Source organism: Cottoperca gobio, chromosome 20 (genome assembly GCF_900634415.1).
Source record: "Cottoperca gobio chromosome 20, fCotGob3.1, whole genome shotgun sequence".
Lineage (NCBI taxonomy): Eukaryota > Metazoa > Chordata > Actinopteri > Perciformes > Bovichtidae > Cottoperca > Cottoperca gobio.
Window position 1 is genome coordinate 37,396 of NC_041374.1, and position 25,115 is coordinate 62,510.

The following is a 25,115-nucleotide window of genomic DNA, read 5'->3' on the forward strand; positions in this document are numbered from 1 at the left end:
GATATAATGACTCAGTGGGTAAAGGGAAATAAAATAAGAGCTAGAAGAGTTAAAGCCTTTTAAAACCAGGACACTTATGCCATATTAAAATATGACAATAACCAAAATCTAAGACGATATCTCATATATTATTGATAATTGATCGCCTGACATGTAAAATAAATGCATGTGACAGAGGGTTAGCTAGGTCTTAATACCCAAATAACTACAACTATATATAAACATATCTAACTAGTTTGTTGTGTTTTTTTTACCTCTTACTGTGGTCATCTCCACCTCCTGTCCAGAAGTCTCCTCTATGTCTTCATCTTCATCATCGCCTCGTGTCGACTCCGTGGGCGGAGCTTGGACCGGGCTGCTGTGAGTGGGGTCCAGCTCTGGGAAGGGCTGGAGGGGGATTTTGTTTTTTTTAGCTCGGGGTTGGTTTTAGTCATTCAGCGTGTAAAATATCGCACAATCATTCAGAACATGAGAAGTTTACGGAGCCTTGCTTGTGCACACAGTTGGTAGGAGATGCAAACAGCCGGCTCACGCTGCTGCTTTACTGAAACATTTACTTCTGCATTATTTCTTTCTATGAATCATGCATGGACATCTTTTCGTTCCTGGAAGGTAGTGAGGTTTGTGGAACTAGAATCTTCTCATTAAACTGTTGTTTGAGTTAAATTACTGTAGTACTCCAAACCCTGCATCTCAGAGCTGGCAGGCAGCAGCACATATCCCCATGTTCCAGTCTGCACCAGGCCAGTGAGGATAAGAGCTGCTTTCTTTGGCCCAAGTCCAACCAAGCAAGACGGGAAGGACAGAGGGATAGTGTGGTGTGTATGAGAGTGTGTGCGCACACACACCATGGTGTACTCTCTCTCCTCCACAATCTTCTTCACTTCGTCTACTCCCTCGATGTCCTCATAAGCGTCGTCACCGCTTCCGTACCCCGAGGCCTGGAGGGAAAATGAAAGAGTCAGAAGATAAAGATGGAGAAAGACAGAAATGATTAAATGTTCTTCAACAGACACAGAGTTTAAAGCTGCAGAATCAGGACACGTGCCAACAATGCGGTTACACTAGTGGAATAAAAAGAAGTGTGTTTGGTTCCCACAGTTTCTGTCGTGACACTGATTACACTGCATGGAGCTCAACTTTCATTAATCAGACTGAGAAAAACAAATGTTGATGCATCGTATTAAGATATCACACACTCCACTGCTGGGCCTTAATTATGACGGAAGTCTCTGTGAGACACATGCAGGACATGAGACGGGTTGAATCAGTTATTAATGCTTTGAAGAATAATTTATAGAATGTTTTTACACTATTTTATTCTCTTTATTGTATTTAAATTGGAAAATGTTATTGTATTTATTATCTATTTATTGTATTGTATTTAAGTTGTACAATTTTATTCTGTTATTTTATTAATATAGTTTTTATTTCCTTCTGTTTTCCTTAAATATTCTCCACTTGTTTGGTTATTTACAGAATGTCAGTCATCTGTGAAGCACGTTGAACTGCATGAACTGTATAAAAGGTGCAGTATAAATAAAGTTTGATTGAATTAGCTTTTGTCCAAATAGTTCCCTGTAGTGCTCCTTTTCCACCAGCAGAGGGAGGAACAGATCCGTGTTCCGGACGCTGAGGCAACAGGAGCTTCACTTCTGCAGACTGTGTGTGTGTGTGTGTGTGTGTGTGTGTGTGTGTGTGTGTGTGTGTGTGTGTCTTCATGCACACTCACGTAAGGATCGTCCTCCTCACACTGGTCATCTGGGGCCGTGGGATCTGACTTCAGCACCAGCTGCTGGATGGAGCCCTGGAGGAAGACGAGAGGAGGAAGAGGAGAGTCATGTTGCGTGGTAATTTAGTTCATTCTGTGTAATTACATTTTTATTAACGATTAGGCAAAATTTCCCACACTGCAGAACACTGCCTCCGTCTATCAGCAGAGTTTATCTTCCTCTTCCTCCCTCGTTACCCGCACATTATCCAGCACACACTAACACACAGTAACACACAGTAACACACACTAACACACACAGTAACACACACTAACACACACTAACACACACTAATACACAGTAACACACACTAACACACACTAACACACACTAATACACAGTAACACACAGTAACACACACTAACACACACTAACACACAGTAACACACACTAACACACAGTAACACACACTAACACACACTAACACACACTAATACACAGTAACACACAGTAACACACACTAACACACAGTAACACACAGTAACACACACTAACACACAGTAACACACACTAACACACAGTAACACACACAGTAACACACACTAACACACAGTAACACACACAGTAACACACAGTAACACACAGTAACACACACTAACACACAGTAACACACAGTAACACACACAGTAACACACACTAACACACAGTAACACACACACAGTAACACACAGTAACACACACACTAACACACAGTAACACACACACTAACACACAGTAACACACACAGTAACACACACTAACACACAGTAACACACACAGTAACACACACTAACACACAGTAACACACACAGTAACACACACTAACACACAGTAACACACACACAGTAACACACAGTAACACACACACTAACACACAGTAACACACACTAACACACACTAACACACACTAACACACACTAACACACAGTAACACACAGTAACACACACTAACACACAGTAACACACAGTAACACACACTAACACACAGTAACATATATATATACATATATATATATATATATATATATATATATATATGTATATATTCTTATACTATATATATATATACATATATATCTATACTATATATCTATCTATCTACATCTCTCTATATACTATATATATCTAATATCTCTGTATAATATATATCTCTAATCTCTATCTCTCCCTAGATATCCTCTCTATCTCGCTCCTATCTCTCTCTCTACCTATCTATCTCTCTCTCTCTCCTCTCTGTCTCTCTCTCTGTCTCGCTATCTCTCTCTCTCCCTCTCTCTCTCTCTCTCTATCTCTCTCTCTCTCTGTCTCTATCTATCTCCCTCTTCTCTCTCTCTCCTATCCCTCTCTCTATCCCCTCTCTCTCGGTCTCTCTCTCTTATCTCTCTCCATATCTATATCCATATCCTCTCTCTATCTCTATCATACCTAGATATATACATATATATGTATAATATATAATGTAATATAATATATATACATATATACATACATATTATGTATATATATATGTTATATAATTATATATATATATATATATGTATGTATATGTATATATATAGTGAAGTGAAGTGAAGCTAGCGTGGACATATCTGATAAATGCCAATGAAGAAAGAGCTCCACTTTATCTGAAGGAGGAATGCATGTTGTGTGTGTGCAGGAGTGTGTGTGCAGGAGTGTGTGTGCAGGAGTGTGTGTGCAGGAGTGTGTGGACCTTTAGATCAGTAAAGACTCGCTAAAGGGCTTCAGCCACGTTTATTGACAGTGCGTTAAAGCCAGAGGACAAACACCTGTTTCTGATGGAAGCACGGCCTGTGGAAGTTAAAGGTGGTGTAGGAGTGAGAAAGGGTGGATATGAGGTGGGGCAGCAACCAAAGCAGAAACATCTGTCCGTGCAGTAAACAACACATCTGCAATAAACAAAGAATGTGCCGCGCAATGTTTCCGCTTCTTTCAATCATGGAGTCAGTTTATAAAACGTTTTAAATACTTGAATACAAACAGTTGTCAGTGTCAGTGCCGGCGTGTTGAGTGACACATTTACAGTTGGAGACTCAAACGCTTGCACACACACACACACACACACACACACACACACACACACAACTGAGCCAGTGAGGCAGACGACTGCTTCCAAACCAGCTGCTGAAAGTCTCCACATACTCGCAGTTTGGCTTGTGCATCCTCGGAGAAACTGCCTTAACATTATATTTTAACATCTTTATTATATGTATATTATATGTTACTGATTAGCAAACACAATTATTTAAATGCATTAATATTTAATATCGTTTGTGCATGAAGATTGTTTGTGTATTCTCTGCAGTCGGGTCAGTGTCCACAGTGATGTGTGTGTCAGCAGGTACGGCTGTCGAAGTGTTGTTGCCTAAGTAACAGAGAGCAGTACGTGTGTGTGCGCGTGTGTGTGTGTGTGTGTGTGTGTGTGTGTGTGTGTGTGTGTGTGAGAGAGAGAAGTGTTAATGCAATCTCTGCTGCAGCTCCACTTTTAATTGATTTCAAATATGCTGTAAAGAAACTATGACACACACACACACACACACACACACACACACACACACACACACACACACACACACACACACACACACACACATTACATAGATTAGATTAGTGTGTGAGGATTGTTATTCAGAAGCTGCACATGCTACAGCTGATCTCTTATTGCTGACTCAGGACTTCAGGAGGAACGACAGCAAGGTGCAGCATCATGTCAGCATTTATAGCTGGTGTTATTCCATCGACGTTTAAAGTCTAAAAACACATTCAGTTGCTCCGGAGACTCAGAGAAGTGAAAACATGGTTTGCACACACAAAACAAAGACATGTTCAGAAGGTGCCAGCCACACGCAAACATTTTCCTACGAGCAGCATGGGGAGTGTTTGAGCTGAGGAAAGTCTGAACACGAGTGAATCAGTCAGTGTGGGGGAAGATATTTCTGTGTGTTTGTTTGCATGTGTAGCTCGGGGTGAGTGTGCTGCTGCAGAGAGCTACTGCTGCTGCGGGGCTGTTATTGCTCTCCCTGGGAGGAGATGGAAGATCTCCGACGGAGCTGCCAGTTCAAACACTGAACAGCTGGAAACAGACAGTCACTACGAGTCCTCCTCGTCTGAGAGGGGAGGGGAGGGGAGGGGAGGGGAGAAGTGAAAGAGATGCAGAGAGAAAAGGCTGCAGAGGTCAGCTGTCTTGGAGCACGTCTGGTGCGCCGCGGAGGAACTGCCAAATGGTTAGAATAAATAAAAACATGGTATTATGGGATTTTGCATGAAAGGGTCTATTTGAACCCAAAGCATGAGCTTTTATCTGAACCTCACCGAGAAGTTGTGTTGCCTGAACCCTGAACAATAAAGTCGTTCTTTGTGCTAAAAGTGAAACAGACTTTTCTCTCTACGTGCACTTTGGAAGTAGGAGAAGTTTCCTGCCTGCTTATTGTTAATTAAAGAGGTTGTTTCTGGATATAATTATTAGTAAACATGCTACAAAAAAGATTCTGTTCCCACGAAGCTGTGACAGAATACCAACAGCTCATGGGATTAAACAATAACAATTATATCTCAATTAAAATGATACTAAATTGAATTATAATACTATGATAAAAACTACTTCCTGTTGTCTTTGCTGTTCGTGCGGTGTCCCTGCCGACCCGCCACGCTGCCATGAAGTCAATAAAAGTCTTCCTCAGTCAAAACAAGAGGAAGAAGTCTGCCGTCACCTCGAGGTCACTTTTGTTCCTCAGCTCAACAGAATCTTTTTACATGAAATGAAACTCAAGCTGTCGGAGTTTTAAAGCTCCAGAAATCCTTTTGATAAATTGCTCCTGCAGAAGAAGCGACTCCCCTGTGAGAGCAAAACATTCCTGAACGGTTCTCTCTCCGCAGCTCGCTGGACTTCTCTCGAATACAATCTTAACGAGAGGAGAAAAAAGCAATAAGAACTTCTTTCCACTGTCCGGGAAACGAAGCATCTTGTATTTTGTGCATCAGATGAACTAATGTAACAACAAATCAGAGGAGGAAGAGGACGAAGAGGCCTTTTCTATCGTTGTGTTTCACTCTCATCAAAATGTTATATTCTCACAAAGTTTTGCAAACGTTTCAGATTTCACATCCTGATGAAATCTCATGCAGCACAGAGGTGGAAGGTATTCCCTTCACACTGAACGGTTTCCGCCTCCTCGTCCTCTTGTTGCACGGGGACGCACACGGCCTTGTGTTGCAATTACAAAACAGCAAACCAGAGAAGATTGTGAGGAAAGTGCTGAAGCATTTACACAGAGCGTCACGTGTTCCTCTCTCCTGGATCTCCTCTGCACTCCTCTATCACACATGCTCATTATGACCACACAGGGATGGGATTATAACCTCACTGATGCTTGATCCTACTCTCTTTAATGAAACGACTGCACTCACAGATTGTAAATCATCAGATGAGAGACTCAGGTGGGAGATCTGTTATATTCCACAAATGCAAATCACACACAGCTTGTAACGCCGTCATAAAGACACGGCGGCCGTTCATTCCTCGTCTCCTGCGTCTGTCAGAACGCTGCCAACACAGACTATTGTGTTACACAGGCGACCGTCCAAACGCCACGTTTGTTTCTGCAAGATGTGATCACGTGCACAGACGCAGAGCAGCAGACTCACCACAAACCTCTCCAGGCCCGAGCCGCCAGCGTTCCCTACGAAGATCCCGGAGCTGGCCTCGAAGGTCAGAGGCTGAGGGCTCCTGGTGAAGGCCACACGGTGGTACTCCTCACAGTCCATGTAGAGACGCACCTGAGTCACAAGAGACACTGAGAAGATAAGACACAGGACGATCTGTGGAAGAGACTTTATCCCTTCAGCTTCTTCAGAGTGATACATGTTCAATCTTTCATTTCAACGTCCTCACATATTAAATACACGTGTCGAAGATGAAGAGCTATATGTCAACTTAACGTCAAAACTTGCATTACGATAGTGCTGCTGTTTTTGTTATCGTCAGCAAATCCCATAAAACACTAGAGCTGTGGACTGGCAAGAATCTGGCCATACTCTAAAGTTATACAGACACTTTAATATATTGTGCACATTTCATAGAATGAAGAACACACCGCCATATGCAACACATCTGAGTTTAAATAAAGTTTTTTGTGGGATCTGAAACACAAAATGAACCACAAATCTTTACATATAAACTATTAATTAAGAATGAATTATGAATTGACAAACGATACAGTTTAACAAGTCGATATATATATATATATATATATATATATATATATATATATATATATATATATATATATATATATATATATATTACCCCTAGATATATCGAAGTGTAGAATTGAACCTAATAACAAGCATCGTATGTGCAGCCAGAGCTTCTTATTTCTCTGCGCCACAGAACTCCATTGTTGTGCAAAAACTATTAAAAACACACTGTCCCGTCATTACAGTGACGGTCTGTACAGTGACGGTCTGTACAGTGACGGTCTGTACAGTGACGGTCTGTACAGCTGTTAAATAGATTATTTAGTCTGTGACTCGTTTGCAAAGATGGACACATGTATTTGTTATTATAATGCTTGAGCCTCTAAACAAAAGAGTCCACACAGATGGTGCTGTTTCATGCGTTGCAGTGTAACATGAACACTCCTGCAGAAACCAGTAGATCTTAAATAATGAGTCTGATCAGGATGTATTGATGTCATGTGTACACTCACCTCCGCCCCCTGCACGGTCAGGGTAAACCGCGCCCATCTGCCCGTCAGGTCTCCCATTTTGAAGGAAGCGGCCTCCTGGGTGCCAGCTCTGGTTCCTGGGTCGGTGTAGTACAATATGACTCTCTGTGAACCGTCCTCCACCTCGGACAACGCTACACCTAAGTGTACAATCTTACAAACACGATCAAGAGATGTGGAAAATCATTATTTACTCTCTTTCTGTTTCTGTAGCAGAACAGCTGGTGCTAGAAAGGATGATTTACGTGGCCTACCTTTTGGTAAGCATCTGTGATGGCGAACAGCACGCCTCCACGCCGTGTGGTCGGTTTAGCGGTGACCGTGACGGCGAAGTCATAGTAGAATGGGTCGGGGATGAAGGACTTTGTGAGGCGGCCCACGTTGGCGTCCGGGCCGAAGCTGTAGGCGGGGTAACCCTCGAAACCCGTGACGAAGGAGACGGAGGGAGGAAGGGGAACGCCGATCAACTCTGTCAGGTCCAAGGCTCCCTGAGGACCACGCTCTGCACAAACATGCAAAGAAAACACTTCAACAAAGTGCATCAGTGACACCTTTACAAACACAAACAACGGGAGAACTGACTGCTGCCACATGGGGACAACATGGTGTCAGGAGGAAACGTTTCACGCTTCAGTCTGTTGCTGCCAAAAGCCTCTTTTATCTCAGTCACAGCAATTAGTGCATTAATGATGCACGACGAAGCCCGTTTGTCTCGCAGCGCCAGCCGTCTCCTCAGTGAAGAAGTCCTTTCATTTACTGAACAAAGAAATATGAATAATCTCTTTTTAGCCGTCTGTTGGTCAAATGTTGTATTTGTACTATGTTGTTTATCCTGTACACACGACATCTATTGCACGTCTGTCCGTCCTGGGAGAGGGATCCCTCCTCAGTCTCTCCCTGAGGTTTCTAACATGTTTCCCCTTTAATTATGGGGTTTCTTTTAGGAAGTTTCTCCTTGTGCGATGCGAGGGTCTAAGGACAGAGGGTCTAAGGACAGAGGGTCTAAGGACAGAGGGTGTAAGGGCAGAGGGTCTAAGGACAGAGGGTCTAAGGACAGAGGGTCTAAGGGCAGAGGGTCTAAAGACAGAGGGTCTGAGGACAGAGGGTCTGAGGACAGAGGGTCTAAGGACAGAGGGTCTAAGGACAGAGGGTGTAAGGACAGAGGGTCTAAGGACAGAGGGTCTAAGGACAGAGGGTCTAAGGACAGAGGGTGTAAGGACAGAGGGTCTAAGGACAGAGGGTCTAAGGGCAGAGGGTGTAAGGACAGAGGGTGTAAGGACAGAGGGTCTAAAGACAGAGGGTCTGAGGACAGAGGGTCTGAGGACAGAGGGTCTAAGGACAGAGGGTCTGAGGACAGAGGGTCTGAGGACAGAGGGTCTGAGGACAGAGGGTCTAAAGACAGAGGGTCTGAGGACAGAGGGTCTAAAGACAGAGGGTCTAAAGACAGAGGGTCTGAGGACAGAGGGTCTGAGGACAGAGGGTCTGAGGACAGAGGGTCTAAAGACAGAGGGTCTGAGGACAGAGGGTCTGAGGACAGAGGGTCTGAGGACAGAGGGTCTAAAGACAGAGGGTCTGAGGACAGATACTCCCCTAGCCCTTTAAGTTGTTGGTTATTACCTGAACTTAATTGTTTCCTTTGTGCTAATTGAAACGACTTGGTTCAGTGGTCGTATCTGAGGCCAGACAAATGATGCAGCTGCCAGACGAAGTGTGCGCCGTGTTTGACGGATGCTTGAAGGTGACAGGAAACACAATCCATAGAGAGGCAACGCTCGACCTACAGCTCATCTCTGTGCCCCCCGGGGGGTTAATCCAGTTGCGGGTCAGAGGACTGAGATGTTATCCTAGGAATTAAAGCATTCCACAGAAGACACCGTGTGGGACGTGAAGTCATCTTTTTCATTTCCTACTAGACTGAAAAAATGTATTTAGGAAAGTTATTACATTTTATATATTATATTTTTTAAGTAATCCTTAATGTATATATATATATATATATATATATATATATATATATATATATATACACACATTATTATTACATGTAGTTAGGAGGTTATGTTTTCTGCTCGGCAGGATTATGGAAAAGCTATCGGCCCGATTCTCATAGAACTTGGCGGAAGGCTGCAGCGTGGGTCGAGGAAGAAGAGGAAGAAGAGGAAGAAGAGGAAGAAGAGGAAGAAGAGGAAGAAGATGTTCAAGCTTGGAGCTGATCTCCATCACGTGGTGGAAGTTTCATGTTCCTTAACATTGTAAGATAGGGCAAAACAATGATGGAAAACACAATCAAAGTGTTGTTTATACGCTCTGAGCGGTAAAATACACGACTAATCATGACCCGTATGAAGAACCACTCGGACACGTGACCATCTGAGGAGCATGCGAGGGCCACATGGAGTCCCGGCCATCAATGCTTCTGTCTTCAGACATTTAGAAGTTTGACAACATGTCAGATACACCCCATCAAGTCTGCCAAGAGGATGAGAAGGGACTTCCATCTGTCTAATGCCCCAACCATGTCATCTTCTCATTACTGTATGCACGGCTGAGTGCACACTCGCCTTCTCTCTTTCTGTCTGTCAGGCACACATGAGTGCACACACACATGAGTGCACACACACACACATGAGTGCACACACACATGAGTGCACACACACGTGAGTGCACGCACACACAGCCACACGTCCTCAAGCATGCCAGACAGCATGTGCTCTTATTCTCTCTCTCCGACAGACACGCAAGCACTTTGTGAGTGCCCTCCTACTGTACCACAACATCACTTTTCTCCTCCTCTTGCCCTTTCTCTCTGTCACACACACACACACACACACACACACACACACACACAGTCCCATCCACACCTGGTTCTCCTTAGTGGGAAGACCCCGGGAACAATCGTCTGTTATTTAGAGCGTATGGGCAGCCGGGTGCAGAGGCTGGGCATCTGGAAGGCATCAGGTTAGACTAATACACACGTGCTGCGCAGTGGCAGCTCCTGTAACTTAGGCTTACCGTGTGGCGTGTGTATGTTTGTGTGTGTGTGGCGTGTGTGTGTGTGTGTGTGGCATGTGTGTGTGTGTGTGTGTGAAGGAGCGACAAAGACAGAAAGAATGGAGAAGAGAGAGAGATGGGGAGTGGAAACAGTAAGACTTCCATGAGTGCTATGTGTGTGTGTGTGTGTGTGTGTGTGTGTGTGTGTGTGGCCAGTCAGCCCCCCCACAGGAAGAGAGGCACACTTCTTTCTGTGCATTAATTGGATGGAAACCCCTTCAGACTGTAGCAATTAAAACATAAGAATGAAGTGCAACACACAGCGTTGTGTTGTGTAACGCCGCTGTAGCTCGATGCTGTACTTTGCTGGATTGTCTCTGGAATACTTAAAAATAATTAATACAATTGGCTTGCATTTGTTTCAGCCTCAGTCATTGTCGCAGTGAAATCTCAGCTAACACCAGCAGTAAGAAGTATTCTCCAAACACTCTTTGACCCCTTCCTGTTTCCAGAGAAGCCTGCACCCTGTGCGTCTGCAAGCTGCACCTTCTCTGCCAACATTCCCACAGCTCAGCCCGTCACTTTGCTGCGTCGCTGCCCGAAAGTGACTTCACTGCAGATGTTCCTCCGCCGGGTCAGAGACTTAGCAGCTGGACAGATCGCCATGGAAACTGAGGCACTCTCTCGCTGGAGTGCTCATGCTGCAGCAGGAACCAGTGCTCGCCCCGATGACGCAGCTGCAAGCAAACAGCTGATCGTGCTGAATAAATGTGTTTTTATGATTTATGAATAATGAAAGCGCAGCAGGGAAAATGTAAAACATCCCGGTGCAGGACGCTGTCAGCCGTGAGAAACTTGTGAGTAATTGGGGTCAGGGTGTGACTGCTCAGTGTAATCAGGTTTGGCTGAGTGTGAGCGCCACCTGCACTGGAACAGAACAGCAGAGGAGAAGGCTCACATACAGGACGGCTCCTCTCGCTGGTGCTCGCAGTAATAACTTCAACGTGTATGAAGAACAAGATGATGCCAAGTGATCAAGTCTTTGAGTCACTGAGGAGTAACTCTGGCTTTAGTAGAGGGAACTCCCTTTTCTTGGGAAGAGCAGGATGTGTTCTGGAGAATATTTAGCATTTCTGGTAATTATTTTAATGTTGTTTGACATCAGTTCAAAGAAGAAATGAGGAACTCAGAGCACATGAAGCGATATTTAAATAAGAAGTTTGAAGAAAAATGCAAATTAAGACACGAATGATGGATGAAAACTGCAGCCTTCAAGAGTTAACGTGTGTGTGTATGTGTGTGTGTGTGTGTGTGTGTGTGTGTGTGTGTGTGTGTGTGTTTATAGTGAGTGCAGGCCTGCTTCCTCTCAAGATTCAGTCTCCGCAGGGCTGCTTCTTAAATGAGTCAGTGTGTGAAAGTCCCTGAGTGACACATTGTTTTGGTCAAATCCAGACTGTTATGAAGAGCAGAAACTGGATTTACATTTGCAATTACTTTGGTTATTAAAAATATTATGGGATGGAACTGTTATGACTCTTAGAGAGTGAAATACTGCGAGCCGATGTTCAAACAGTAAATACTTGATACCTGATCTGAAATGTGCCGTCCAGGAGACAAACACAAAGCTAAACGGTGCAAAGGTCCAATAATTAAACTTCTGTTTTAAGAAGAACAGCTTGAAGTGAAATGTTCCGTGTTGCTCAACGCACACGTGAACACAATGCTGCGTTTAACATAACATCCGTGCAGACACAGAGGAGGTAGACTTAAAGAAAGCACACACACACACTCTGCTCACAAGATGGAGAGAGAGCGTCCTCTGCTACACACACTGCAGAATGTGCAGGGAGCCTGGGCCCTGCTGTGCACCTTATAACTGCAAAACATCTGCTTTGTACTTGGATGTAAAGAAACAGTCTTGTGGGCTTGATGTAATAAAAGAGAAAGAAAGGTCATAATGATGTGGTGATGACGGACACGGTATTTGGGCAGCTCTAAACGGCGCCAAAGTGGCTCAGCTGTCAGTCGGTGCAGCAGTTTGTAATGAGCTGTCACGTGTGATGAGAGAATCTAATCAAACCTCAATCATCTATAAGTCCACATCACAGATACTCAGATAGCAACATGCTTCGCTCAGTGCACCTCTGTACGTGCATGTGCACCTCCGCACGTGCATGTGCACACACGTACGTGCATGTGCACACACGTACAAACATTCACACGCACACTTTGCTTCAGCACAACAATGCAGAACAAAATAAACGTTATCCCAGTACTTAGAGATGCACAACCGCAAAGTTACCCAGTGAACCCTCTGCGGCTGTGGTCACACCACATCTGACACACACACACACACGCGCACACGCACACACGCACACAGCTCCCTCTCCCCGCCTCTCATCATGTTAACCCTCGTCTGTTCCCAAACATCTTCAAACCCATGTTGGCTCATATAGAAGTCCTAATCCTGGTGTGACAGCTCTGAATAAAAGATCGTGATAATGAGCTATGGTGGGAAAATTAAAACACGATGACAGTAAATATCTTTTCTTGCCAGCTGACTTTGAAACATGCACTGCAACCCTGAAGTGAACTAGACATTACCCGGAGGAGCTGCATGTGAGGATTGTCTCAATCATTCGGACATTAAACATTAAACTTCACCCTGCCAGCTCCTCGTACTAAGTCTGTGTAATGTCTGATTCAGCCCGGGTGTGAATAGAGCTGCTCATGTCCTCCTCATGTCCTCCTGCACGCTCTACCCAGGCGCCTCCCTTCACCTGAACCACAACGCAGAATGTGTGAGGCTTTAGAAGATTAGAATGTCTGATTGTCCCTGAATGCAACAGCAGGGAAAGCTACCAACAATAACTTGACAACAATAGGAAAACAATAAAAAGTTAATGTGAATTTGATTAAATCCAATGGCTGCTTTGACACGATGAACTAAATCATGGACATGTGTCATTTGGAAAATGACTAATAGTTTTGTTAAGCAAATATTGAATATGCTTAAACACAAAAGGCTGTAGTGTTGTAGGATGTTATGTGTCATATGTGTCATTAACACTTGGATTACTGCTGATAAGTCAGATCTGTGATCATTTAAATAAACAACCACTTTAGATAAATAACCAGACTGAAACAGAGATTTCCTTTCTACTCTGCTCAGTTCTATAACCACAGATGATCTCAGTGTTTGATTGACAGCGCAGAGGTGATGTCAGCCAGTGAAGAGCAGGAAGTTGGAGGTGAATTGCTGCGACCACACAGCCTGCGTGTTTCACTGGAGAGCGTCTCCATACAGGTGTGACACCAGGTGAGGGTACACGCCTCCCATTTAGCACAAAGCTGCTCTGCTGAAGTCAGTGAGTCATTAATATATATATATATATATATATATATATATATATATATATATATATATATATATATATATATATATATATATATATATATATATGTATGATGTGAATGTGGCTATCATTAAAGTAGAAATGAGAGAATCATATATCTTAGGAATGAAGCAGCACCTGCGTATGTGAGGAATGTGATCGTCATGCTCAGATATAAGCCTGTGGTCCTCACATGTGCACAGAAAGAGACAATCTAACACATTAAAAATGTCTCCACGTCACAAAGTTACCAGATTCGTCCAATTTGATGCAACTTTTCAGAGAAGTTTGATCCAAAACAGACAGTTTGTGGTTGATATTGCACCCAATGCACCCATTGGTTCCAACGCGGAAAACAGATTCCATTGTGTTGCAAGCACCTTACTGCAGCAAGTGAACCATCTGAGCAACACATGGGAACTAACACCGTGAAGATGCACTCTGATGATTTGTATGGGAAAGTCGAGTGAATGCTTTTCATTGGAACCAAAAGGAAAAGTCCCTATGAAAGTTGTTGACTGTAGGCATCTCAAAAACAAGACTCTCTGCACGACTAGATACAATAATATGTTTGTATTTAGGCTGCAACTTCATGTCGAAATCAAACGTTAAGGCTGCAACAGCGAACTGTAAATTCACCCTGGACACACCTATGTAGTCCTTTGGAAGCACCGTTACAATGGAGCCCTTCATATGCTCAGAAATGCAAATAGATATCTGGAGCTGACGTGTGGGGTTTCCAAAGTGGGAAGTTACCGAGCGCAGCTTTTTAATGTACAGCAGAAGCATAAAAGAGGCTTGTTCTCAGCTCGGTTCAATCCAGAAAGGTTTTCCTAATGTAAAGAGACGGTAGGAACATGTTTGTCGTGACCGCTGGAAAACCTTTACGAAAGAGTTAAATTTATACACGAGAATTTAACATATATTAGGAAATAAAGAGTGTGTTTCTGTCACACAGTCGAGTGCTCTAAAGCCAACATGTTCATCCTCTAGCCCTGCAACAGGACAACACATCTGATCATCACATACGTTGGAAACAGATCTCACAGTGTTTTCAATTTAAAAAGCTTGTGAGATGAACCAGATGGTTTACGGGAATCTGAATAAGCAGTTTCAAACGTTGCCATCACACAGGTGATCCAACTCTCTATCTCTACCTCTCCAAGTCATCAACAGACTCTGTTTGATCTTCTTATCAGGGCAATGGTATGCAGGACTAACCCATGGACCCAATCAGTCTCCACCGGACCGGCCACGAGGGTTTTTTTGGGGTATTTCCTGCTTTATAAGAAACATAACATTTGGGAATTGTTTCGTAAGAGTCTGTTTCCGTCCTTGCATGCCACATTTGTCAGTATATGCTGAGTAGGTGTTCTCCACATTCATTCTTGTTGGTTGGTTTTATAAACAAAGTCGTCCTGAAGCAGCTGCTGAGAACACAAACCACAGAAATGTGCAATCGTTACCGTCTGGAGGAGCAAATCTTCTCTGTAATCATTTACCAAATCCAAATTCTAGCTGCAGGATTTCGTAATCAATCCGTTTCCCCTGATGCATTATGCTCCTGGCTCCGTAAAGCTCAACCAGAACTGCCCATGTCCCCAGTTAACCCCAGAGCTCTGAATCCCAGAGAGAAAAGAGCTAATTCAGCATTGTGCTCGGGATCTGATTATTCAGACAAGATCTCTCAGTTCCCGGTGCAATTACCTCGTCGGGGAGAGGGAAACAAATCCTAAACGGTTAATGTTTTCGGGGAAATGCCACAGTAGCCAAACCCGTACTAATGATACAGGATCCTGCAGGGAGGAGATGAGAGCTGATGTTGAGCGGCTCTGTGGGCATCTTCACAGCTCAAGTCTCAAGACTGAAACGATGCTTCTTTGTTTACAATCAGGTTTTTATTGCAATAACTGTATTTTTCCTACAACACTGTACCTTTCAAGCCTGTGCATGTGTTAAGTGCAGAGACTTGGAAATCAACCTCCTGAACAAGTGAATCTCATCCAGCACCAATCTGCCAATTTCTGCTCCAAGAAATGACTGGCTGTACCCACCGCAGCACAATGAGGTAGAACTCACTGTCTCACTCTTATTGATGCCAGCTGCAGTTTGAAACCACAAAGCAAGACTCCCAGATGTGAAGAGACGGTCGTTGCACACATGTCTCTGATTCAATTGTGATTTTTGTGGACAGAATTTTACAGTTGAGAAGTATCCAGATTGGTGACCTCAGCGTTGTGTTGACGTTTTTACCAATGATGTAGTTCTGTTGGCTTTATTGGGCCGCCAACGTGCACTGGGTGAAGTGTTTAGGATCAAATTTCCAATTGCAGGATTGGAGGACGTTGGAGCCAAAACAAAGGAGATTAAGTCGTCCAGCGACTGCGGCAGGTGCAGCGTTGGCAGCGATGCACCTGCTTCACTGTAGTCGGAACCTGCTCCTGAAGGAAAGGCTCTCAATTTGACAGTCCATGAACAGTTTTGAGAAGAGATCCCGGTGTAGGACCCAGAACTCACGGGAGGGATTATATATATATGTATATCACATCTAGCCTGGAAATACCTCAGGATCACTCATGAAGTGCAACAGACACAACTGTTGTTGTCATGGAGCTTTTGTCAAGATTACAGCGGTGTAGATGCAGTATGGAGATTGTGACAGCATCTCCCGCTGTCGAGTAATCTCATGACCAAAGCAAGTGAGTTTTACTGCTGTGCTTCAGCAGGATTAAGGGATGTGCTTGTCTTCTTCTTCTCAATAGTTGGTGGGGTTGGATTTCATGCATCATTGTGAGAGTCTAGCTTTCTCTGGATATACGGCTTTCAATTTGCCTCGAGAGGCTCAATTCTTCACTGTGCCAAAAATGTGCTTTTTAAGGCGCAATATGGCGAACAGAGACCTTAGAAGTCTGCAACAATGAGTTTACTACATAGAAATCTTGCTGAATGTAGCTTTAAAAAAAGTCTCTCTTTCTATAGCTCTCTAACACGGCACTACACACATTGCACACACAACGGGAGCTTTATGTGTGACAGGTAAAGTGAGGTCTGGACCGGGGTAAAAGGGGCTGAGCGGTAAGCGGAGCACATTCTTGTGTTTCATCCAACATCCATCTTTGGGAGCAGGGCTGACTGTCTCTCAGTGAGGCGGACCCACTTCTTCTCAGCCGGTGGTCTTACAAACTACTGTCCATTTAATGCACCATAATGTATGTTACTGGAACTCACGGATCATTCTGCTCTTTCATCTTCTTTCTCTTCTGTGAGAGAAGGGTTTGTGGAAATGCAAACAGTTTTACAGACGTAATTTGACATCACAAATATCTTAGGTCTGAATACGTCTTGGAAGAACAGCAGAAGTCTGAAGTCCCAGAAGCTGACGCTACACTGGGCTTTAAAGGCAGCACTGCTGTAGGTTTCACAAGAGGTCAAAGGTCTCAGTGTGACTCTAGCAGACCGTGGAAGAGGAGCGTTTAATGACTTCCTAATGACAACAGAGTAAAGTGTAGCCTTCAGGAGGATGCAGGTCAGGAAAGACATGTATTAAACTACTTTATTTCTAAACATGAATGGGCTGACTGTTTAGAATGTCTTTGATGCATCATGAATAACTTTATTAGGTGGGAAACCTGCTGTACCTTCATACTCCTCTCACTGACGCTCAATGAACCTTTACTTTCTACTAAACTGGGCAGCAACGCAGGTTAACACTCGGTACAGGAAGCTATTTGGCTCAGTGATACAGGATTCCAAACTGTCCCTGCATACGGTATATGAAGCTGTTTTGGTGCAAGACTGGACCAGCGACTCAAATCTCTGGAGTGTGCCCATATAAGCCGACCCTGGACAGGACTGGGGTCACTGATAAAGGTCTTTCTTCTGTCTGACGGCACAAGCTGGCAGCTCCAGACTGCAGAGAGCCAAAGGCCAAATAGTTTAGTTGGTTAGGTCAGTGGAGCCAAGTATTACTCCTGTCTGTCTCACCCGACAGACGTACTGTATACACACACACACACACACACACACACACACACCTTATCTCCCATCTTAATATGGGGCACCAGCTTGGCAGTGTCGGCAGGAGAACAGTATCACCTTTGTAAAGCGGAATATTTTCCCTGTTTTTTTCTAAGTTTTTCACTTTCGCCCGTCAGGTCACTTTTCAGCACAATATCAGAGTCACAGGCAGTTTTGGAGGTGCATGCTTTTGCTATTTAGAAATACAAGAAGAGTTAGGCATACAGGTAGAGATACACATCTGTAGCACTGTAAATCCACAGTCCTGACCACGGACATTATTTATGCTACTTATTCTACTTCCAGTATACAGAACACACAAGTGACATTTAAAGTACCTTCAGGACAGCTAAAAACATATTGGTCTGATTAGATGAGCCAAAAACAGCCACGGGCGATCTAACGTTGCCAAACAGTCGTCATGCCAAATTCGTGGTTTGCTTATTCAAGAAAACCTCAAATTCACGAGAAATCTTTAATAGTTGGAAAGAGACTTTGTGCAGCTTACGGTAAACTGCTGGTGCAGAAATTCTTCTGACTATAAAGGACAAAAGAGGACCAAACACAACAGAACCTGAGAGATTCTGTTGAAACTGAAGTGCTTGAGTACCAGTTGGATCTGTTAATGTATATAAAGTGATGCCTCTCTCTTAACCCGCCTTCAAGGTAATTAAAGCCGCTACAGGCTGGTGGTAAAAGCGGATGTCCACAGGGGTCAGAGGTCATGGGGCTCCGTGTAAACGGCACGTTGTGTCGGCTTACCCCAAGCTGTGTTTAACCAGCTGTAGAAACTGCACTCTGACCAAAGTGTCAGAGGAATGATGGGCTGACTAAAGAAAACACTGGCTTGTTTCCGGCAGCTCGCCGCCGCCATGTCCAGACTTCAACGCAGAACTTTAGGAGAGAAGGTGCAAAGCTTCTTTCTTACTTCATCCTGGAAAAGGTGGGAAGACGATGATTTCTCAACTGGAATTAACATCTTGAATGAGCAATAGGGTGCCGGAGAGAAAAGAAGAGGATTAGGAAAGGTGATAATGTGAGAAAGTAAGAAGCAATTAATCATCAATTAAAAAGAAGTAACAGAGAGGAAGGTTTAAAGCTTCTTTCGCACTTAATCAACAAAACAACCGGGACCTTTTGACACTGCTGTGGTTCGTCATGGCTGCTGCCAAAAGAGAGAAAGAGGAGGAGGACAGGAATGGAAAAATGCTGACTGCTGAGTGAGAAAGAAAGAAATCGAGACACGGAGATAAAAAAAAACTAGAGCCGCAGCAAATGTGCTGAGGTGCAACTGAAAGATGAACATCTGCATTTGAACATCACCTTGTGACCTTTTCATCTCCATCCATATCAGATCCTCAAGTCATAAAGAAATCTCATAAGATCTACTTTCCTTCTCTCGCAGTGATGAATGCCGTGGCTTTGCTCTCAGCTTTGGCATGTTTGTATTCATCACATAGGAGATACTTGTGTAGCTTATCCAAACTGTTCCTGTAAAGGGAGGGTGGGGTTGGATATGGGGGGGTGTGAGTGATCCCATCTGTTTTGGCTCTGCAGTGCGAGTTGTTCACTACAGTTTGAGGAGCGGGCGATCGGCCAATCCGCTCGCAGACCATTCATTGAGTCAAGTGTGGCCGCTCCCACGGCGCCGGGTGTCCCTGTTTAAAGAGTCTCGACCGGCCGGGCTGAAGCACATGAGAATGAGCTGGATGACCTGAGCTCAATGTGCTCAAGTCAACTGTAAAATGATGTTTATCCAGTAGATGCACTCTATTCAAAGACACTCTTAGAAAGTGGGGCCAATAAAAAGGTTCTCGTTAGTCATGAAGACAAGAGCAAGACAAGAAGATGAACTGGAATACTTCAACCAGGCTTCACCGCACAAAATCTGTACCCGACATCACAAATGCTCACGTGGCGATGTTGTGTTATGAGCCCCTCGTGAACTTTCATGTCAGTTATTGCAAATACCTACAGCTCCTACTGCGAGAGGTTTTAACTGTTGATGCGATGACCCTTTAAAGCCCTGACAGTTGCTGTTTGGGATATTTGGATGCGGCGTAAAACATCACATTTGTATTTCTGATTGATACAAACACAGCTGGTCTTTCCTGGAAAAGAGGTCTTGGACCCGGGAAGAGAACTGCTCAGCATTTCAGGAAACAAGGGCAAACATTTCTTAAATAATAAAGAAGAAGGAAGAACCCAGGTGGAGCTTTCTCTACCCGTTCTTTCTACGTACAGCGACTTACTCCTTCTCACTGTACGAAACATTATTGTTCAACAAACCTCTGACTAAATGAGTCTTCTTGTATCCCAACTGTCTCAAAATGCATGTGTCAATTAGTTGCTAAATTGGGGTCAAAGTAAATGACCCCAATCCTTGACCCCAGTGTCCGACAGCAACTGAGAACACTCAGCAGCTGTTAGCATCATTTGTCAGGCCAAAACCAGGTCAAGCTCATCGGAAATTCCTCTCGTCTCCAAAGTGCTTTGGAGAGGTGTGGCCAAAACAAAGGCTGAGTCTTGAGGTGGATGGACGTTTATAAATTCGTTATCCACAGAGGGGCTGAATATTTCTTGTTGGACACAATTCTAGTCGTCTGTGCAAGTTTAGGAAAGTATGCAAATTGGTTCAATCTGCAGGGATTATACATGCCGAGTGTGTGTTGAATTTGTTCGGCATTTGACGAGCAAGAAGAAGATAGAAAGTACAATTAAGAAGATTCAATTACATAGAGCAAGATGTAAATGACAGAGAGGCGGTGGAAGATTCACAACCCGTATTAAAGGCCATCACAAACAATCTGACCTGCCAGCTCTTATTCCCCTTGTAAAGTTTTAATCAGGTATTAAAGGAATGACTAACAGTTACTTTGCTTATACCGCATGTCGCTCTTCGCCTCTGGTCTCAAAGAAACACATAAAATAACACTGCCAGCTTCTAATAGCGTGCACTGGACGCTCCGGGTCCTGAGGGGTCTGGGATGAAGTCTCTGCATGATGGAAACATCAGCACTGTTTCTACAGTCAAGGCTAGAAGCTTGAAACATGATTGCATCTGCCATATTCACACCGTGTTCATATTACTGCACAGAGAACATCTCCACGAAGTCAGAACTATCAGAACTATGGGTGCTTCTCTTCACTTTGACGGTTTGACATTTTTACAGCAAATGTGAAACAAATGGGAGTACAAAGCTATTATTTAGTTATTACTGGCACACTAAGACTTGGCCCTTCATCCTTGTGAGTATAACCATCAAAGTGAGTGGCAGACTTGGAAAGAAGCCAGCGGGGTTCTCCTCTTTATTTGATGTTGTACAGCAAAGACAGATGATAAAGCAGAGCAGGAGAGGATTGAAGGCAGGACACACAGTGAGGTTCAGTGAGTGCTGGGATCCACCTCGTTTCTCCTTCTATATAATAATTGTACTGAATGTCTTTGACCACAGCACCAACCTCAGCAGATCACTGCTATATTAAAGGAGCATGAGCCAAAGTCCTGAACATATTGGTTCAACCAAACTTCAGTGGAAACTTTGTAAGGATAGTTTCACAACCTTCTGCATGTGCACCAAACAGTCAAGTTATGGAAATGACGTCAACATTCTTCACTTCACAGGAAACTCCACTCAGAGTAACGAGCTCGTTCTTCTCTCTAATGACGAAGAGCCTAGTTTGATTTACAGAGTCATTGTTCAGGTAACCTAATGTTAAGACTCCACCTTTGAGCCGGGCTAAAGATTTAAGTCTGCGTGCACACGTGGGAATACATGTGTGAGTTATTGCATGGGTGTAAAGCTTTCCAGATTTAGAAGCTGGCCTCTCTGCTCGCTAACAGGCATCTATAACAGAGGAGATTGCACGTAGCTGTTAGCCTCCATAAAAACCTCCACCAAGTACCTGCTGGCAGCCGGACAGACTCTTTGATCCTGAACATCTGACCTGCAGTTCATTTCCTCTTCCGGGAGATAAACAGACAGCATGACCGTGATCTTGTCCTCTCCACACATAAAGTATGAAGAACAGATGATCAGGATTTACTTTCTCTTTTGATTCATCATGACATCAGTTAGTTCTTTACCTTAAAGGTTATCAGAAGACGAAGCTGTCGACTTTGTTTTGTTTGTTTTATCGTCATTTCTGCTCCAATTCAAACAGTTGTCATTGCCTTTAATGAATCCGCTCAGCAGATGTGCTGTATATGAATACACATTTTTAAATTGGTTCCAGCCCGTCTGCCTTGTACCGACAATGCACACAAATTGCTAACAAATGCTGAAAAAACCAAAACACCTGTTGGGATGAGCGGCCACATGTTCCGAACGGTAAGAAATAATCAAGATGCTGCTTCTATCTGATTGTAAAGATTGTATTCGGGGACGCTTTGAGTTAAACATGTTTATGTTTCCGTCTCTTTCTTTGCGTCACAATGAAACTCACAGGAACGTGATTGGGGGTCAATTTAGTGACTTCAAACTATTTTATATTTAGTATCTGCTGCGCCTTCAGATTAAGTAACCTGCCTGAAAAGCAGGTTCTGACCCTGAGTCTGTTCCCCAAACTATCTACAGGAAACATTTCAAAGTGCACGGTTTTATGATTTAAGGACACAGATGTTGACACATTATTATAGCCGTCAGGTTGGGCAAACCAAGCACACCACACTGGACTGAGCATCACTTCTGGTTCCAGGTGCGTACGAACGATTCACATGTTCTACATTCTGCTGCTCAACGAACATGAAAGACACATGTTTGTGAAACCAAAGTCCACACATCATAAACCAGGGAAGACCTGGTCATAATCCTGAGGAACGCCATGTTCCCCATCAGAGCTCCAGGGTTTCAAGACAAGGCTGTAATAATCGTAATAACAATACTGCCTCTTCTTGTTCCAGTCCATTACATCTACGTTGCATCATCTGTTGGAGACTTCACTGGAAAGCCTTGAAACCCCTCAGCTGACTTAGTATCGGGGCAGGAGTGAGAAGTCAGGTTTACAAATCTTGCCATCAGAAACATGTCTGTGCGAGTGAGATGAGGAAAAAGAAGAACGAAAGTGTGTCCGAGTTCACCGCTAAAATACATGAAACATCTGGCCAATAAAACGCCAAGTAACAGCAACACAGTCTTTCAGAATTAATGATACAGCCCTGACAGCATGCGGGAGCTACAGTGACCTTTTTAAATCTATAATCCACCTTTTTAAACCACAAGTGTTTTTGTTTTAAAATGCCTGACGACAAAATCCTGAAGGAAAACTGAGATTTCTTTCTGCGTGCCCAGAAGCAACAAGAGGAAACTACTTCCTGTCATTGGCTCTGGCTGATGAAAGGTGTCTTTAATTGCTGCAAACTCTGGCAACGATCCCCCGACTCCACAGAGGTGCTGAGTTCATCTGAAACACATCAGCTTACAAGTCTCGTTCTGTTGTGTTCAGCTAACCCACAAGCAGGAAAACATATCAAAACTAAAAGATAATTGGAGTTCTTGGTACAAATGTTCGCTGTCAGGTAACGCTCAATCCAATCCCCAGAGAAACCTCCATGTTCCCCAGACAAACCTCCATGGTCCCCAGACAAACCTCCATGTTCCCCAGACAAACCTCCATGTTCCCCAGACAAACCTCCATGTTCCCCAGAGAAACCTCCATGTTCCCCAGAGAAACCTCCATGTTCTCCAGAGAAACCTCCATGTTCCCCAGAGAAACCTCCATGTTCCCCAGACAAACCTCCATGTTCCCCAGACAAACCTCCATGTTCCCCAGACAAACCTCCATGTTCCCCAGACAAACCTCCATGTTCCCCAGACAAAACTCCATGTTCCCCAGAGAAACCTCCATGTTCCCCAGACAAACCTCCATGTTCCCCAGACAAACCTCCATGTTCCCCAAACAAACCTCCATGTTCTCCAAACAAACCTCCATGTTCCCCAGACAAACCGCAGACTAATTTTACCAGCGTTTCATTGCAGTAAATCTCAGGAGTCTGTTTGCCAGATACACACTTCTAACCACCATGATTTTCCATTAAAGCTCTGGACTGCAGCTCCTCCACATCGCCAAGTTTAATTCACTTTTTATTGGTACTACTGTGCAACACTCAACGATGCTGTTTTTAGGGAGGCAAATTACTTCTAACGAGGACCATCTACGGTAAATAAACAGAAGAACTCTGCTGATTATGTCATTCCAGTATATATTTACTAAATCCCTCTGACAGGACTTGGGGTTTACTGACTGAACTGCGAATTAGCTTCTGAAACAACAAGGAAAGAGCATTTTTTGGAAGGCACTGACTAAATAAGGACCGTCTGTGGGAGGCTGGAGAACAGATCTGTCTCCACACTTTGATAGAAGAGCTCATTAAAGAGGAGGTTTGAGTGCTGCATGGTGGTCTGACAACAGTTAGATGGCTAAAGTTTTCTTGCTCTTCGCCTGAAAAAAGTAGACCCCTGATGAACAGACATTTCCAAGTGTAATAAAAACATCAGGACTGTTTTCAGGGGTGAATATGTGTTGAGCTAACTCTCAAAAGTAAAAGCTTTTTGGAGAATGGATCTGTTTTTCTTTGTACTTCGGTCCAAAGAGGCTGCTGAAAGCTTTCCCAGACTGGGATGTCTGGCGTGACGGACTGATGGCAGCATTGATTAAGATCTGAAGAAGAAGAAGGAGGAGAAGGAGAAGAAGAAGAAGAAGAAGACAAAGAAGAAGAAGAAGGAGAAGGAGAAGAAGGAGAAGGAGAAGGAGAAGAGAAGAAGAAGAAGACGAAGAAGACGAAGAAGAAGAAAGAAAAGGAGAAGGAGAAGAAGGAGAAGAAGAAGAAGAAGGAGAAGGAGAAGAAGGAGAAGAAGAAGGAGAAGGAGAAGGAGAAGGAGAAGAAGAAGAAGGAGAAGAAGAAGGAGAAGAAGAAGACGAAGAAGAAGAAAAGCTCTCACCTAGAACAACATCTGAAGGTGTATCCTGCTGCTGCTGTAGCCTCAGCACAAACCTTGATGCAGCTACATTCACACTTGAGTCTGGTTCTTCACTTCCCTGCTGGCAACTAAAAATGTATTTTGAACATAAACACATTACACATCTATCTCTCTCTTATATTTTCGATATCTCTCTTTACTACATCACATTTTGTTTGAATACATACGAAGAGCGAAATTATAAAAAATCACATTTCTTCTCACTTCTGCTCATCAGAAGAAATGAAAAACACCCGA

General features: G+C 43.7%; 1 protein-coding gene across 1 annotated transcript in view; it reads right to left on the reverse strand.

The window, feature by feature from the left end:
* LOC115025736 (collagen alpha-1(XVIII) chain-like) overlaps positions 1 to 25,115 on the reverse strand; it is a 57,626-nt gene that overhangs the window by 13,695 nt on the left and 18,816 nt on the right. The window contains exons 3-8 of the mRNA XM_029458188.1: positions 7,750 to 7,997; positions 7,478 to 7,648; positions 6,414 to 6,545; positions 1,733 to 1,807; positions 849 to 941; positions 255 to 387 (exon numbers count right to left, since the gene is read on the reverse strand). Of these exons, the coding sequence (XP_029314048.1) occupies positions 255 to 387; positions 849 to 941; positions 1,733 to 1,807; positions 6,414 to 6,545; positions 7,478 to 7,648; positions 7,750 to 7,997 (852 nt within the window). The remainder of the gene's footprint in view (positions 1 to 254; positions 388 to 848; positions 942 to 1,732; positions 1,808 to 6,413; positions 6,546 to 7,477; positions 7,649 to 7,749; positions 7,998 to 25,115) is intronic.